Raw genomic sequence first — 17,201 nt, 5'->3', positions numbered from 1 at the left:
CGAGGTGGGTGGTGTGCTGTTTACTAAGGTACCTTATCGGCGAACTTAGTTGCGGCGCTGGGGGTTGAGGCTTGAGGTGATGAGGTAGTATCGCAAACGGATCGGAACATCTCTATTCACATTTCATGCCCAATGTAATTGAAAGAGCTGATTGCCTAGCCACCAATGCTGGCTTAGTCATGGACGGGGACTGTGTCTCACATTTGCGAATAGCTTCATGATTGCCACCCTGTAAGTAGATGCGCAGCCTGCCTCTCAAGTGATATTTAGCCAGCGCGCTTTCTCGGCCATCGATGATTTCATTTTTTTGCTTATTAAATAATACATGGTATCTTAGGGATAAATATTAGAAAATTATTTTGAGTAGTATACCGCCACATATTGTGCCTCTAACGTCCCTCCCGAAACCGTGCTAGCAATTGGTGTCTTTGATCCGTAAATCGCATCTGGGAAACTCCCACCCATTGCCATATTAAGCAAGACAAAGTGAGCCTTTTGGGTGGTGTTTGCCCAGACAGCCGCTGGAAGTTGTGTCTGGGTGACACTATGAAGCAATTGGTCGTTCACATACCACCGGATAGCCTCTGGAGACTTGGTTCTGTCGACCTCAACGGTGTACGTGCGAAATACTCCAGAACAGGGGGAGTTTGTAGGACAGTTCTTGTTGTTGCCGAGTCCGCTAGGCTCATTGCATGGTCCACCTGGGTTGGTGCCGCAGTGCAGGACAGCCCAGACTCGATTGACGTTGTTGACGTTCTCCATGATATCAATCTCCCCGACTGATGGCCAATTCCTGGACACATTGTGAGTTTTCAGGTCATGAGCTGCAAATGACTAAAACTCACCAGTAGTTGCCACGGTACGCGGCGCCCAAAGTCCAGAAAGCTGGCCAGTAACCGATTCCTCCGCCACCTAGATTGGGAAGCTTCAGACTGGCTTGCACACGCATTTTCTTGCCTGCTGGAGCCATGAAGGTCTGCTTGGTTTCAATTCGGGCGGAAGTCCATGCGCCTTTTGCATCTTTGATCGCGGTAATCACCAGGTTTCCCTGGCCGTTGGTGGCGACATTACTGGGACTATTGGTGTAGGTTTGGACCTCTCCTGTTCCCCAGTTTGCTGGGCCTCCAGGGTAGCTAAGATCATTGTTAGATAACATGTTTATGGCATTTTGAAGGGTTCAATGGCATCTCACCTGGTGCCGACATCAATGATCCAGTTTCCACTACTAGGAAGTGCACCGCGAGATCCGGTGAAATCATCAAACCAAGTCTTTGAAAAGCCTGCGATATCTGGGACCTGTGCTTGGGCAACAGGCAATGCCAGAAGGATGGCTGCCGTGAGATCAAAGGTGCGCATGGCTCTATCGGTCTTGCGTAGCTAGTTCGCTGTTAGCCTTGTAGATCCATATTTCGTGGCAGCGGGCAGAACCAACAGTGTTAGGCAGGTACCTCCTGTCAAATCACAGGCCGGGTCTCTGGATAGTCCGAGGGAGTGACAAACTCACAAGTCTCTAGGCAAGAGAATGGAGAGTGCCAACGACGATGTGTACTGCAACCATCACGAAATTTCTGGGTCCTCAGCCCGGGGCTGGCCTCGATTTATCAATCGCATCACGGAGCTACTCCAACAGCAGCCATTCCCAAGATCATGGGGCGGAACTCGCTCAGATTGGGTGGCAAGGTGTCCGCGGGCCTGTCTAGACCCGGAGCTCTACGTTAGGAAGAGCTAGCTACACCAAGCTGTCGCGTGGCGCGGTCTGGACTTTTCCGGAATTGGGCTGTTCGCGTTCTCGCCAACATGATCGCACCCATTCAGCTGGAAAGCCCGAGCCGCTAGCTGAGACTAGTTGTCCCTCTGAGACATCTTCGACAGCTTGGCCGACAATCTTTCCCCAAAGCCCTTGGGTTCTGCACGGGTGAGCTTCCGGGAAAATTCGTCGAGGGACCGTGACTGGAGGCGGTGCTCATTATTGAGGCACTAGGAAGCCCCGGTAGCGATGGGCGGGTTGGCAACATCTTTATCTTCACGGCATCTATCTTCCGGCAGTGTTTGTGAACGGAGCAGGAGGCAAGAGAGAGTCGGTAGCACATCGCAACGGTAGTAGGGGCCGAGGAATTTGCACTGATGACTATGTTTACTTCTGGCTCTATTTACAAAATTCATGGGCAATCCTCCACGTCACAGCTGACGACGTCGTCAACATCGATTGGGACCATTCGCCGTCTTATGGATCCTCATATCAGATTGCGCGAAGACCTTCAGTCATGGCATCTATGACTGCTGGTTCAACGGATATAGCGTGGTTTCTAAGATTAGGGTTTGTTGGAGGGTTCAAACCCTGAAAACATTCTGGAGTCAAGAAGAATCATCGCTCCCCTTTGAGATTCCCTCCAAACATCGGTACGTCATGGGACCAGCAGATCATGCCTCTGAATTGGACATCGATTCGTGTCCCTATGTTCAGGTCGAAAGACTCGAGAGCCGGCATGGAACGCATTGCGAGAAAGATGGAAGTGAGTAGCGGCGTCAGAAGATGAGAATTAGTGGAGAGAAGACAAAGGGGCCCGGTCGGGTTTTCTGTTCTGTTAGTCAACAGGGTTGAAAGGCTCAACTGTGGGCAGTACATACCGTCCATAAATCCTTCATGCGGGCATGGCATATCGTTATAGTAAGGCTGTCTGTCAATAGTCATGCTTCCAAATCTGATCGTACACCACTTTAGACGTGGCCAAATCTCTGTTTCCGTGCCCATGACCCGCTCGGCAGAGAAGAATTCGATACCTAGGGCTTGATCTCCCAGACTTAAGTTGAAAAGTTCCATTGAAGGTAGTTGAGAGATTCGACGAAGGGCAAGACAAAGAGGATCGGCATTTCTTGGGGACGCCATGCAGTCTTTCTCAATCACCGTAGTGGAAGACTTTCTAAGGTGGCAGAATAGGGCGAATTGATCGACTGACGAGAACGGGGTTGCGTTCAAGGCCCTCGCCAACGCATCTCTATACTTCATTGGGGAATCTTCCGTTTGCTCAGCACGAGAATCCATACAAAGTCTCAACTTCGAAAACCCTCGCATTGAGCGGAGCAGCGATCTAAGCGTTTCGGGATCGAGAAGATACCCTTGGTAGCTGAAACTTTTGATGCATCCTAGTGATGGAATCTATTGGTTGGTCGCCCCGGAGAACTTGAGAGATTGACCGCGTTTGGGAAAAGACTTGACCTCTCTCGGGTCGCGCATCCAGTTGGGAACTCCATTACAATCCCATGCCCTCCCATCAAAATCAGCGGGGATACCCGGTGCCGTGACGTGGACGACTAAATGTATGCTGCTTTCAAGCTCGTGTTCCCATGAATGCAAAAGTCTCATGAGAGATAACATCTTATCGGTGAAGGCTTCGTTGTTTTTGGACGCCTTATACTCGAATTCAGTCTCATTATCGTGATCATTCAGAACATTCGGGAGTCTGATGTAGACAATCAAAAATTCCAAGCAGGCATGACGGCGCGAGCGGTCGTACCGAGCGTCGAGCGACTTGTATCCATCTTCATCAGTATAAACAGTGGCGTCGGCTAGAATCTGCTCCGTTGAGTGGCGCAAAGCCCTGTTCACGCTCGCGAAAACCGTGAAGTCGGAGGGCTCGAGGTGCTCGGAGATTGTGGCGATGATCTCCAGTGGTAACGTGTCCATGTTGCTGGTGAAAAAGCTGATTTATCAACTTTATCTGGAGAGAGACTGAAACTTGATTTCGCAGTGTATTTGATTTCGAATTTGAGGGCAAGAACTCGTGTCAAGAGGGTTTTATACTTTCGGGACATCGAAGTCACGATCTAGTGAATCGGCGCGGAACATCGTGATGTAGAGGATGGCGGTAAATCGCTGTTTGACTAGCCAAGTCTGATTTCACACCACATTTCAATCGAGTGCATTATGTCTTTGCATAAGGGCAACCGCCTCGCCAAAGCATTGATGGTTGAGGTTCATAGTGCGTGAACTGCCCAAGCGAAACCATCAAAAATGCAAGCGCAACTGTGAGGACCAGACATTTCGACCTCTAAACCCACTAAATAGATAGATATCCAGTCATGAAACATGCGATAAATAGCTAGTTTGCCGAATAAGTTGTTTGATACGTCGTTTACATAGCTTGAGTAGTTACATGAACTCGTCGCAAGGGTACCTGGGCGTTACTTTGAATGAAAAAAACCAACTTCATAGTCAGCACCGCAGTTCCGAGGCTTGGAGCTCAATATGTTTCAACTAGTGGAAGTTTCTAGTCCAGATCTTCTTGTTTAAACAGGGGATCGTGCTCAAATGTCATCAAATCTCATCCGTCATACTATGGAAAGGCAAGGGGTTGTTGTTATTATCGCGCTGGCTTCCGCATGTCTTTTCTCGTCGGAGATCCGCAATGGGATATCGGCATTACCTATTTCGGCTTCTCCGAAATGCGTCGCGAGCCGCACTGAGGACATGTGTCTCCGCCGACCTGCAGAACCCCGCAACCCCACAAACATCATCCGAATCCATGTCCGTAAACACGAAGTCAATGTTGGGAGGACCTCATCCAGTGTCCACAAACTGCCATGTTCAAGTTCATCAACACGACGGATGGCCGTCCGCAGAAGCGCAAACAAGCGCAGCATGCGTGCGAGACGTGTCGGAAGCGAAAGGTCAGTCCGACGAGGCCCACTCAATGGCCCTCGCTAATGCTCGCGCCGCAAACATCACGGGATGGCCCTCTTGCTGGACCCGATGTCAATCGGCCAATCGGAGCGCATCTTTCTCTGATGACCGCCGTCGGGATGTTCAGAAAGAGTAAGCTGACTGAGGGTTAGAAACGATGTGAGCATCTAGATAACGCCGTCGCTTCTCCGCCCAAGACTCCCGATTCGGAGTCGGCGCGTGGCACGGCACGCCCGAGGCCAGCACGGAGGTCCTCGGATGCTATCTCGGCCGCTGTTCTAGCCGCCCCGAGGCCAACGCCGGCTCAGGCCCGGCCGCCGCCCAGTCCAACAACCACGGACCCGCGAGATCGACCGCGTCGATCTGTCGACGCCCAAGAACCTCCGTCGCGTCACCAGACGGTTGATGACGACCACGGCCAGCATGATGATGCCCGGTTCGTCGGTGACTTGAACCCTGAAGGTGCCTTTCTCGCCGACAGCCCGGGAACAAGCCGCGGATACGCAGAGTCAAATTCCGTAGGCGTCTGGTATTCCCGCCGAAATGTGAGGGGCAGCGAGATCAGCACAGAAGTGGCATCCGCTGTCTCAGCTGATCACGCCGAGCACCAATTCCTCGCTGTTCTCCCGAGGAGGGCCTACTACGAGAAGCTAGAGAAGATCTACCTCCGTGATGTCCACAGGATATTCCCCGTCCTCAACCTAGACATTCTCAAGAAGCCGGTCTCAACCACATCGCAAATCCTCTGTAAACAGGCCATCTGTCTGGCCGCAGGGTCCAGTCCCAGCGCCAAGCCATTCCTGAGTCTCGGAGAAGACTCGACAATCATTCTGACCTACCCAGAATTTGCCCAGCGATTATCCTCCGCCATTCGCAAAGCCATCGGTCTAGGATTGGTAAAAGACAGAGTCCAGACAACGGCAATCCTTGTCATTCTCTCACTGTACACCCATTTCTCCGAGGATCGGCATCTTTCAGCAGAGTTGGCCGCGCAGGCTGTCAGCAACGCGCAAACAGTCGGGCTTCATCTTCAAAACCCACCGGCAAGGAATGATGACCCAGCCTACCTCACTCGCCTGTTCTGCTGTGTCTGGGCTACGGACATACTCACCGCTGCCTTTCATGGCCGCCCTGTGATGATACACGAACGCGACCTTGGCAGGGATGTACAGGCGTGCATTCGAGAGCAAGATTGCTGCTTCCGCCTGTTTCTCGACATCGTGGCACTGTTGGGTCGAATCATCGATCTATATCGTCCGGCTCAGAAGACTTCGAGTTGTCTTGTCATGGAAGATCTCCCCAGTTTTGAGTGTCTGGTTGAAAGGGCCCATGCGCTTCGCGTCGATTCTCGACTGCTGGGTAAGTCGATCAATGGCGAGATCACGGGACGCTTTCAGCTGACTATCCCAGGATCCCTTGAACTTTTGTACCATGCCATCGCCATTCTCTCATGCAGAGTACCGGTTGGACCCTCGCCATCTGAGCACGCATCCTTAGCATATACGCGCCAATCCCTGTCCGCCATTAAAGTGACAACCATTGTGGAAGACTTCGGCGCCTCTCTATCTTACATGACATTTGTGCCATACGCCATATCATTATCGTTGAGAGTCGCTTATCGAGAACTTCGATCCTGTAAAGTTCCGATGCTGACCGTCAGATCTCGACGGCAGCTCCAGACAATTTGTCGAATACTCAGAGATCTTGGTGGCATGTTTCGATCGGCGTTGGTAATGGTTGACCTTGCTGAGCAAGTACTCCAGGAGATGGATCAAGTCTGCTCGAATGCGGCCAACAAGCAGGATGAACAAGGAGCAAATGGAACGAATGCAGCGAATACTCCTCGCCAGGAGGGCGCGCCTGATCAACAAGGGCCCGAAGCTGGAAACAACGCCACGGTTAGCACATTTCCAGAGCAGCAAGGGGACCTGATAGCGACTTTTGACCCCTCTTTCTACGAAGGCCCTGCTGGCCTCGACGTTTTCGAATACTTCGATCCTAGCTTCGACCTCAATGCCATCGACGCCATCTTGGGAGGCGATGCACCTCCTGAATTCGGCAATATGGCACCCATGCCGTAGGTTGACCATTCGAGTTCAACTAGGAGATACTCCAGTCATACAGTCGACTTCTCAGGAGAGGTGCCGTATCTTTGAGCGTTCAATCAAAGAAGAAAAGGCTAGGTAAAAGGAGACTTTGGGGAGCAAAAGCTTTTGAGCACCAAGGGGATTTCAGAGATAGCTGTAGGAGAGAAACAGTGCCCACCCTTAGTCCAATCTCGAAGGGAAACCATGATACCAACTGCTGGGCGGATTGCTTCCGATCCCGCCAGGCGGCGCCTGTCGGAGATAGACCCAACCCCTTGCATATTCATGACCGGCTGCCCCAAGCACTTTCCCACTAGGCAAAATGAAGATGGTGTCTAAAGCACCCACATGCCGCTTCTAATAGATGCAGCCTGAGATAGCTGCCCAACTCCGACTCTGGTCTCAGACCTACTTGTCGGAGGCGGACTACCAGAAAAGGAAATCCAGGCGCCCGCTATCACACCAGACACCCGACAGTCAGCACAATTCCCAGCAGCATGGAAAGGTGTAATCTCTATTGGCTACCACGTTCCTTTTCGAATTAAGCTTTGACTCCGCTCTGTCAGTATCTGGCGCTCCCCATGGGGTCTCCGCGAGACCCTCCGGGCGGAGTCACGATGTTAACCAGTCGCATCAGGGGGACAGCATGTATTATCTCGCCCTTTTTAGCCATATAAATACCCACGCTTCTTCAAATTTTGCCAAATCACGAAAAGTCCGGTTGCACAGTTCTCCCCCTTTCAATCTTCATCCCGTTCTTGCACTAACTCTCTCATGGCGATTCTCAACATCAATATTAGCTGGAAACAGCACAAATGGCCCCTTTTCTACTGTCTCGTTTCTCTAATCGGAGCTTTTGCGTATGGATATGATACCATCTACTATACAGGCATTCAGGGCATGGCTCCCTTCATCCGAGACTACGGACACCAAAAGCCTGATGGCACCTACGAACTCGGAACAACGTTTCTCTCCGTCACGGCCTCTCTAATCTACGTTGGAGAGTTCTGTGGCGCCTTGATTACGGCTCCTATCAACGACAGATTGGGACGAAAGGCTGTCTTTGCATCAGCATCTGTCTGTATCGTTGCTGGCGCCATCGTTCAAGTCTGTTCTTTCAGCAACTACGGCGTGTTCTGCCTCGGGCGCGTTCTGATCGGTCTGGGCATCGGCCAGTTTACCGCCACATGCCTCATCTACATCAGCGAAGTTGCGCCAGCACAGATACGCGGCCCGGCTCTCATGATGTTCCAGTTTATGCAGTCGTGGGCCCAGTTCGCTGTGGCATGCATCACTCAGGGGACATCAAACATCGATAACGCCGCGTCCTATAATATACCCATGGGCTTGCTTGTTGTCCTCCCGACGGTCATGTTAATTTGCCTCCCGTTCATCCCCGAGACACCGGTCTGGTACAGTTCCAAGGGCCACCACGACAAGGCAGAGAAAGCCCTTCGCAGAATAAACCGAGGCGTATCCGACTACGATGCCAACTACGATCTCCAGCTTATCAACGAACAAGTTCGACTAGAGTTCGAATCGACAGCAGACTCTACTTGGGTATCTCTCCTCAGCGATTCGATCGAACGAAGAAAGTTGATATTTTCATGCGGAGCGATGTTTGCCCAGCGAATCAACGGTATACAGTTCTGGTACACATATGGGGTGGTCTTTGTGCAGTCGATCGGGGTTGCGCAGCCTTTCACTATCAACACCATCACCAACGTTATCCAAATTTTTGCCGTAGGAGCCTCAGTGCTCTTGGGCAACAAAATTCGCCGCCGAACGAACCTTCTCGTCTGCACGATAGGCATGTTTGTCTCTCTGATTGCCGTCGGCGGACTCGGCACGACCAATCCCGGCGGCCCTTTCTCCCAGGGTGTTGGGACTGCGATTGTTGTATTTGCATACATCAACATTGTCTGTTTCAACTTCTCCATTGGAACCTTGTCATACACCATCGCCTCTGAGATGGCGGTTGGCCGGAACCGGAACAAGATCACCGCAGGTGCCATCGGGGTATTCTTCTTCACAGTCTGGCTGATGGTCTTCGTCAGTCAATATCTTTACTACACCGCTAATCTGGGTCCGATGCTTGGCTTTGTGTATGCAGGAACGACTCTCTTTACGCTGGCATACGTGTGGTTCTGTGTGGGAGAGACGACCGGCCGGACAAATGCAGACATTGACCGGTTATTCTTGGAGAAGGTTCCTGTAAGAATTTGGGATTCCTACATTTTACAAAATGCAGAGGCAAAGAGCAATGGGATGGTTGAGCAAGTTGAGACACATGAAATTGTACAGAAGTCGATGTCATGAGTGTGGTTACTCATGCCAGCCCTCTGGGAACGGAACAGGCGATGTCACAAAGATAAATATTGAGCTTTATCAAATCAAATTCCGTGTGATGTCATCAATGCATGACTTCAATCCAGTTCTTGTGCTAATGAACAGCCGCCAGGACTCCAGGTTGACTACTGCTAGCCTTTCCCAACACACCACCGATCCGAGTCGCATTTGCGAATTGTCTTGTGGCGGACTGGGGGACTGATGTTGGACCCTTGGGGCTCACACTGGCATTTGTTCCAGCTTGATGGCATGCCTTTGGTCCATAGTCTGCTGGGTAGTCTACTCGCGTGTGCATTGTGCTCCAATTGTCCCATAAGAGTAGATCCCCCTCTTCTTCAGGGGGAACTAGGATATACTCTGGCTTCAAGATTCGTGATTGAATGTTAATCAAGAAGCGACGAACCTCAGAAAGTTCGGTAATGACCTTCGGCTCTTCGTCTGCACTCCGACGTAAGTAGAGCTTCTTGGCAGCGTTGGCCTGGACTTGGAAAGACTTCCGGCCGGTCTCAGGGTTCACCCAAACCATTGGGTACTATCTGAATGTGAGTGTTGGTTTGTTCAGTGGATAATATTCATGTTACTTACCCTCTTGATTTTGGAATTGTCCACTCCAATGGAATCGAGTTCATTGTCAGACAGCTCCTTGCCTTGGCTGACAATGCCGAGTCCGGTCGGAAACATCTTGCAGTGTCGGTTCCACTCGTAGGGCAGCGCCGCGTACTCAACCCAGCTATTGTCGACAACTTCCCTCTCTTCTTCGGTAAGAAGCTCCTCGTACAACTGCGAGCAACAGAAAAATGGCGTTAGGCCCGGGGCTGATCTCATGCTCAAGCCTGATCCGTTATCCCATGCGATGTTAACATCAGGCCCCTTGGGCAGTTTGATCACACGAAAGGCTGTGTAGATCGGCGGATCTCGACTGTAAAGCGGTGCATCGAAGTGCCATCCTTGAAACCTTGTATGACCGTTCTCAAGCTCTTCCTTTGGGAGAGTAGGATGGTGATTTTCATATGAGAAGGACTTGGTAATATTGAGGTTCTTCAGCCCATAGTGGTCTTCACCGAGGAACCCCTTGCCAATCACGTGGACGTTCTCAGCGCTGGGAACGCCGGTTACTCCTCTCGCTTTCTGGGTGGTTATTAATAAGTGCTCCTCTATTGCGAGCTCTGTACTTACCAGAATACCTCCACCGTCTGGGTGAAAGTCCTTCATGAATAATTCTGGGTTTTGCGGCCCTGCGTCAGGGTCCAAGCGGGTGACTAGTTCCCATTGTTTGATTGGCTGGAGATTTTCTTGTCCCTTAATTATGATCAATTTGTGATCTAGAACAGCCCTTTTGAGCTCCAGAAGACCATCATCTGCAGCGGTCATGTTAATGTTACCAAACGATCCTGACTTTGTCACACGAAGGATCATACCTGATATGTTATTGATGTCGAGCCCGGTCACTTTGGCGCCAAACTGTCACCGAGTGTTAGTGTTAGTGAAATGAAATGCATTGGCAACGGAGCCTGACCTTCGTCTTCTTGCGGACATCATGCCGGAATGGTTCTAAGACGAAACCCATATTTCGGTTGACTAGTAGGGTTGGCAGATGAGACTGGCGGCTTCTGACTTGTGTCTGGTTTCGTTCTGATTTCTTTCTGCTTTTGATAGGAGTATGCCACAGAGAATCGAAACTTGAAATCTTGAACAAGACCGTCGGGCTTTAGATCCGTGTACTTGAGCGAAAGGCATCGTTAAACGCATTCACGCGATAACACGGTGACTACGCTTCACTTTCCCGTCATCTTTCCTTATCCAATCACAAAAGTTCCGAAGGATCTACGCAGTAAAATCACTGCAGATACTTGGAACCTTAAACTAAAAGACCGACCTCCATCAGACGAAGGCTTGGGATCAAGTGCTTGCCGATGAGGAACTTATGTTTTGAGGGGTAACCATGCATAGTGTCGTCCGATGTCTCGGAGAATCCAAGCTGCCATGACCCAGTGTTCGGATATGCCCCGATTCCCCGACAGCTCAAGAACAGACGTGAAGTTTGGAGGCACTCAATGATGCCATCAGATTGGAAGAGTCACTTGGAAGTAGGTCTGCAGTTAAACCGAGTTCGGGCCAAATTATGCCACATTGACTGACGCCGTCAACAAGCACATGAGTGTCATGACATGGAGAGGACATATTATTCGAAATCATCTTGATTCTGTAGTGCACAAGAATTGTAGGAAGATATTTTCGAAAACAGCGTAAAACTTTCGCCTAAGCTGCCTGCCTCTTTCGTACCAAGATCTTGGCATTTCTATCCATGACCACGGCAATTCCCCAGTAACCAGCCTCTGGTCTCTTTTCGCCACTTAGCCTCACATCGTAATTGAGCAACAGGTGAGCCAGAATGACTTTCATCTCAGCAACTGCGAAGAATCGCCCAGGGCATGAGTGTGCCCCGTGGCCAAATGGTAGGTTGTCCGGTCCAGTAGTTGCAGCAAGATATTTGTTCGGAAGGCCCTGCTCTTCACGCCGCTGACTAAATCTAAAGGCGTCAAAGGTTGAGATGCCTGCGTCTTTTTGGACATCGCGTGATCTATGAGCGTGATACATGTCAAAGTAAACGGTCGTATCTTTTGGAACCATACTTCCATCATCTAGCTCCAACGGCGATGTGGTGATACGACCCATTGCGACTAGATGATCGGTTCGTCAGCTTTTGCGGTGGAAATGCGTAATAAAGACACACCTAGAAATGGGGCATAGACTCTGGCCGACTCTCGAAGTAGACTGTCCAATTTCGACATGCTTCTCAGCATTCCCATATCCCAAGTACCTCCAGGCGCGTTAGAGACCAATGAAGAAACCTCATTTCTCAAAGTCTCAGAGTAACTTGGCTCCGATGCAACGTCAAATATCGCATTTGTGAGCGCCTGTGCGACAGTGTCTGCGCCTGCCAAAGCAGCTCGAAGCTGCATCCTGGCGAGCAATTTAGTATCATTTCGACGTCTATCGTCAAGCCGCTTTCGAATAAAATTTGTCAAGGCGTAAATCCCGGTTCCTTTGGTATCAGACTCGTGAATAGTAGCTCGCAACAACTCAGCGACCCGACTTCGTCTTGATGAAAATCCAATGTGATGGAAGATGAATGGGTGGACGAAAGGTCGAAGCCACGGATGCCACTTGTTGAGAGCATCAAACGCTTTTCGAAGGTCTGCCGAATAGTTGAAAGCGATATCTTGCCACTCCGGGTTCCTCGCTAGGTCGCAGCCCACGAAAGCAACGGCGTTCAATATGGTCACAATTCTCTTAACGAAGCTGAAAGCTGTCACTTCGGTCCACTGCCCATCTTCGTGGAGCTCAAGATGTTGTTCGAAAGCGTTCTCGACTTCTCTTTGAAGAATAGGAACTAGATCTCGCACATGACGTGTGAGGTCGACTTTGATGGCATGGAACATTTCCGGCATGGGAGTTCCTAAGTCGGTATATTGCCCAAGACCACGACGACATACTTCTTTGTCCGCCGAAAGCTGCGATTCTGGGGCTGACTTAAGCGTATTGATGAGTTTGTGGGGGAGTACAACAATTGGTGGCTCTGATGGGAGCACGAACGCCTTCTCAGGGTACTGCGAAACGTGTAAATACTTATTCTTTACCGTATCTGTATCCGTCAAATGGGGATTTACCAAATTTCGGCCCTCGGCGAGTGCTTCCCTAAAGTCTTTGTCGGTCTTCTTTCCTGCCACAGGCAAGGACAGCCTCTCCCTCAGCCTCGTTTCCCAACCAGCCAGAAGGCTTGCTAGCAGAGCAGCCGCCAAGACTAGTCCACTCAGCGCATATGCTTCCCTGCGCAGCGAAACGCTGAAAATCAAGAAAGAGGTAGCGTCTATCATTTTGGATTGCAATGAATTCCTCACAGCAACACTTCAAAGATGAGAAAGGGGAGTAGGAGGAAGCGGCTCCGATGATCATACGGTAGAAGTGGTAGACTCTGCAGAATCGAACTTGGTTCAATTCTCCCCTGTCTTGATGCACGCATTCGCACTCTCAAACCAGCAGCATAATCATCGAATAGGGTAGTCAGCCTTAGTGTTCAATACCGATGTCGAGAATTAGGGGAATCGAGCTGACGAGAGGGAGAGGGGCGGACAACATCCAATCGGCTCAACTGCCGCTGTTGCGGGCAGCCTAGGTCATTGGCTCATGTACCACACCTAGGCTTTCGGTGATTTTGAAACCTAATACGAGCAAGCAAATTGCCGTTACGACTGCCTTGCTTATCCCAGGTCATCTCTGCCTGTCACACCATCGCAACCTGCGGTAATGGCCAAAGCCGAATCCTGCATTACATCCGATTGACCCCTAAACCATGCAAAGAGCTGGTCCTGTTCTTACTTGTTCCCATGTGCTCCGCGTGATCAGATGATGAGCGTTCCCCCGAGCAACCTCCTTTCACACCAACGTTTGCTACGGTTTATAGAGGTGCGGTTGGTTTATTGAATAGTAATATGCACGTTCTTACGAAAGCAATATTCCGCTATGAATTGGTGCTACGTTGTCGGATTCGGTTTCGCAAACCTTGCCGTCAATTTTAGCTTCCGCTCCCTTATGCTATGGAGAGATAGTATTCTCCAGCAAGGCTTTCCAGCTGCGAACATCGCCCTGCCTGTCCGATCAGTTACTACCCTCCAACTTCAGTCTTTCCTTTTACCTCGACGTGAAAGCTCTTCTTCTGCTGCGTTTATATAATAACAGTAGTAAGGAAAAGGGTAATTAAGTCGTTATTAACTTCACTCTAAGACTCGGCAGCTATTGCGACAAAAGGTGAATGTCTGGAATAAGTGAGATCTAGCCTGCAAACACAAACTTGAAATTCTTCATTTGTATTCTATTCTATGTATAGAAAGGTCTTCAGTTGGTATCAAAAATCTTTGTGATCTCTTCCACAGTGTAACCTTTTGTTTCCGGAAATGAAATCCATGCAACCACAAGCCCCACTAGAAGAATCGAAACATACACCAGATAGTACTTCCATCCCAAATCTGCCATTGCCACAGGATTGGCGTATTGCCCAGCAGCGGCGCTGGCCATAGTTATAAAGTAGTGGAGAGCAACTGCTTTGGCTCTCAGGTAGAAAGGACATATCTCCGCAAGATAGGTTGTTCCTAACGGCGCATATCCGCTGTCGAATCCAAACTGAAAGATGAAAAACATCACAACTACCGCAGACCCAGCTTCGCTTCTTGACGTGACCGAAAATTGCTGCGTCGCAACTGTGAGGCCGACCATAGCCAAGAGCATGGTTACTGTGGAAAATATGAACAAAACTCGCCGCCCTACCTTATCGACAATGGTTGCGCTGAGTAGAGCGATCACAAAGTTGAAGGTTTGAAGCCCACCGTTGATGCCAGCTTGCTGCAAGGGCTGCCTGATGCCAACAGACTTGAGCGCAGCGGCAAAATAATAAGTTATGATTCCACCCCCGCTCCATTGAGACATCAGCGAGGTAACAACCACGATGAAAAGACGTTTTCGATTTCCAGCGGTCTGGAAAAACGCTAACCATGAAGCTTTCTGTTGATGTTTCTCATTCTCGAGGCTGCAGCAGATCTGGTCATATTCGGCTTGCACCAGCTGATCCGACTCGAAACCATTGGCATGGTATTTTGCCAGGATCCTACGGGCCTTTGTCGCGTCTCCTTTAGCTACAAGCCACCGCGGAGACTCAGGTACGAGCATCATCAACGGCAATTGCAGCAGAGGAGGTACAACCTGGACGACAACTGGCAGGCGCCAACTCCACTCACTCTTGAGATGAAGGCTGCCATAAGTGAACCATGCCGATGCTAGAAGACTGTTATTCCTTGAAGCAGTTCCAAGATATATATGCCAGCTGACCTGTTGCGCCTACATAAAAGAATGAGGAGTAAGTTGCGACCAGAGAGCCTCTCTGTCGTGGGTGGGCGAGTTCTGTCAACAGGACAGGGCCTAAGCAGACGATTGTAATTCCGCCAACGCCCATCTTTTCTCTATTAGCATTCTTCTTGAGAATGCGATCAGGTACTCACCAGAAATCGCGTCATAACGTACAGACGCGCATCATAGCAGAACGTCTGCCCAACAGCTGCCGGGAGGTTACCTTGTGCCGCTCAATCGTGATCGATGTCCCGGAACATACCTGTTGCAATCATTACCGCATCTCCTATCATAATGACCTTTCGTCGCCCAACAATGTCCCCTAATAAGCTCACTACCCAAAACATTAAAGCGCCGCCGATGGAGTAGCCAGCAACCATGATTCCTGTGAGATTTGTGTCCTTTGGCGAAAACCCCAGATCTGACATTCTCTTAGAACCATCTCACAGATATGGCTGAGATAGCACTTTACCTTTGTACCCTGTGTCATGTCAGTTGTCTCCTTGACTGCAACCAATGGCATTGTTAAAGTGCACCTACATTGAGGTATCGTCAATAATCCGCCAATGAGTGCACCATCATACCCTATCATCACGGGGGAAAGAAAGATAGGCAATAGCCTTAAGTTCAGCTCTGTCAAACCGCTGTCTTTCCACCATTGTCTGTGGCAGTTATTTTCCTGTTCACCCGCTACAGCTGTTATGACGGTGTTGTCTTCTGTCAATCGAGTCTTCATTGTCTTCATGATTACTGGTGTACCGAACGTCTTGTGATTGGCAAAAGGTGGCAATGGTGCGAGAGCGCAGAAACAATGAAGTTATCGAGAGGGGAAACTGGGAGGCACCACAACAGGAAACTTCCGCATCGGATGGCAGGAAGACGTAGGTCGGACTACTCCTTGAGCACTTCCGAAGCAATTCCCTTTGAGACGAAGCGTCCAATCATGCGCATTTGCGCGGCAATCGCAACAAACTCAATCAATTTTGGCTGTTGCTTGAAACTCTAATAGGCTTCTATCCATCAGCACTGTGATGATATTTCGGGGTCAATTTGCCCGCTTTTACGAGGCAAAGCTGGAAACCCTCCATCGCCAGGTCAAGAATCCCCTATAAAGATTGCCTGTTTTGCCGGGGTCGGCAGCTTGTTTACTGACTTATCCACACCTACACTTTATCTTGCTGGGCTGAAACACGACACTTTGCAACCTATGATGGCCGATAACTGCGTTGCCTCCGACCACCATCCTTGTGAGTGGAGGCTCGACGCACCAGGACGGTATTCCCGAGAGCAAGATGCCAGAGAAAAGCTCGTTCTGCGTCAGGTCTATGGCATCCCGGGCAAGATCAATTACTACATGATGTTTGCTGTCCAACTTCGGTACTCGTTGTCAGATGTCGACGCCGAGTCTAGAGCTCGGCAAGCTTGGATCGCCTTACGTTGTGCGCAGCCCTCCATAGCCGCCACTGCCAGAGGCAGTCGCATGGAATACTCCATTATTCAGCCAGAAAGTTCGGATGTTTGGGTATCAAACACATTCTCCGTTCACCGCACAGAAAATTCAGCTTTATCCTTATCACGGAAAATACAACCTAACTCCGACGTCCGTCTACACTTCCTACCTTGCACCAAGGAACTACTCCTCTGTGCATCGCACGAGCACGCCGATGCTCACGGGATGTTGATGTTATTGAATACACTTTGCGAGTACATGGCATTCCCATCCGCACCAAAGTTCGACACGCAATCAGACCGGCTGTCACGCCCGCTGGAAGTTGCAGCGGATATTGGAAAGGCATCACCTCGGATAAAACAATGGACTGCGCAGATGCTGCAAGAATGGAAGGCTAGATCTGCTCATCTGCTGTGCATATCCGCAGACCGTTCTGGACCTGGGGTCGGTGAGGTTGGCACTATTCGACTTACACTGACAACCAAGGAGTCTTTGGATGTGTTCACATCCGCCAAGACCAGCAATGTTTCCGTCAATGACCTGATGACAGGGGCCACCGTCATGACTGCAAAGATGCTTGCTGGCAACGTTCACGGCAATTGGCTAGGAGGTGTTACTTTTGATGCCAGGAGCAACTGCATGACCGACTCCAGTTCTCAACAACACGCAGCCACAATCTACTTCGTCGCATGCCCGGCATATGTCTGCAATCCATCGTCACTTCTGGACGCAG

At 50.2% G+C, this 17,201-nt stretch overlaps 4 protein-coding genes across 4 annotated transcripts; 2 read left to right on the top strand and 2 right to left on the bottom strand.

Moving 5' to 3' along the window:
* Positions 1-3,157: 3,157 nt before the first annotated feature.
* COL26b_009759 (uncharacterized protein) lies at positions 3,158-3,685 on the bottom strand (the record flags this gene model as incomplete). The annotated part of the gene is made up of 2 exons (XM_053182476.1): positions 3,158-3,461; positions 3,516-3,685. The coding sequence occupies 2 exons, from the start codon at positions 3,683-3,685 to the stop codon at positions 3,158-3,160; spliced, it is 474 nt and encodes a 157-aa protein (XP_053033563.1).
* A 1,115-nt stretch (positions 3,686-4,800) lies between these two features.
* On the top strand, positions 4,801-6,762 carry COL26b_009758 (uncharacterized protein; the record flags this gene model as incomplete). Its single annotated transcript, XM_053182475.1, has 2 exons — positions 4,801-4,813; positions 4,853-6,762. The coding sequence occupies 2 exons, from the start codon at positions 4,801-4,803 to the stop codon at positions 6,760-6,762; spliced, it is 1,923 nt and encodes a 640-aa protein (XP_053033562.1).
* Positions 6,763-7,542: 780 nt separating this feature from the next.
* On the top strand, positions 7,543-9,087 carry COL26b_009757 (uncharacterized protein; the record flags this gene model as incomplete). Its single annotated transcript, XM_053182474.1, has 1 exon — positions 7,543-9,087. The coding sequence occupies one exon, from the start codon at positions 7,543-7,545 to the stop codon at positions 9,085-9,087; it is 1,545 nt and encodes a 514-aa protein (XP_053033561.1).
* A 375-nt stretch (positions 9,088-9,462) lies between these two features.
* On the bottom strand, positions 9,463-10,684 carry COL26b_009756 (uncharacterized protein; the record flags this gene model as incomplete). Its single annotated transcript, XM_053182473.1, has 5 exons — positions 9,463-9,474; positions 9,521-9,649; positions 9,703-10,245; positions 10,294-10,398; positions 10,634-10,684. The coding sequence occupies 5 exons, from the start codon at positions 10,682-10,684 to the stop codon at positions 9,463-9,465; spliced, it is 840 nt and encodes a 279-aa protein (XP_053033560.1).
* Positions 10,685-17,201: the final 6,517 nt, after the last annotated feature.

Source organism: Colletotrichum chrysophilum (assembly GCF_026319265.1).
Source record: "Colletotrichum chrysophilum strain AFK26 chromosome Unknown scaffold_97, whole genome shotgun sequence".
NCBI lineage: Eukaryota > Fungi > Ascomycota > Sordariomycetes > Glomerellales > Glomerellaceae > Colletotrichum > Colletotrichum chrysophilum.
This window is presented reverse-complemented; position numbering and strand designations above follow the sequence as displayed.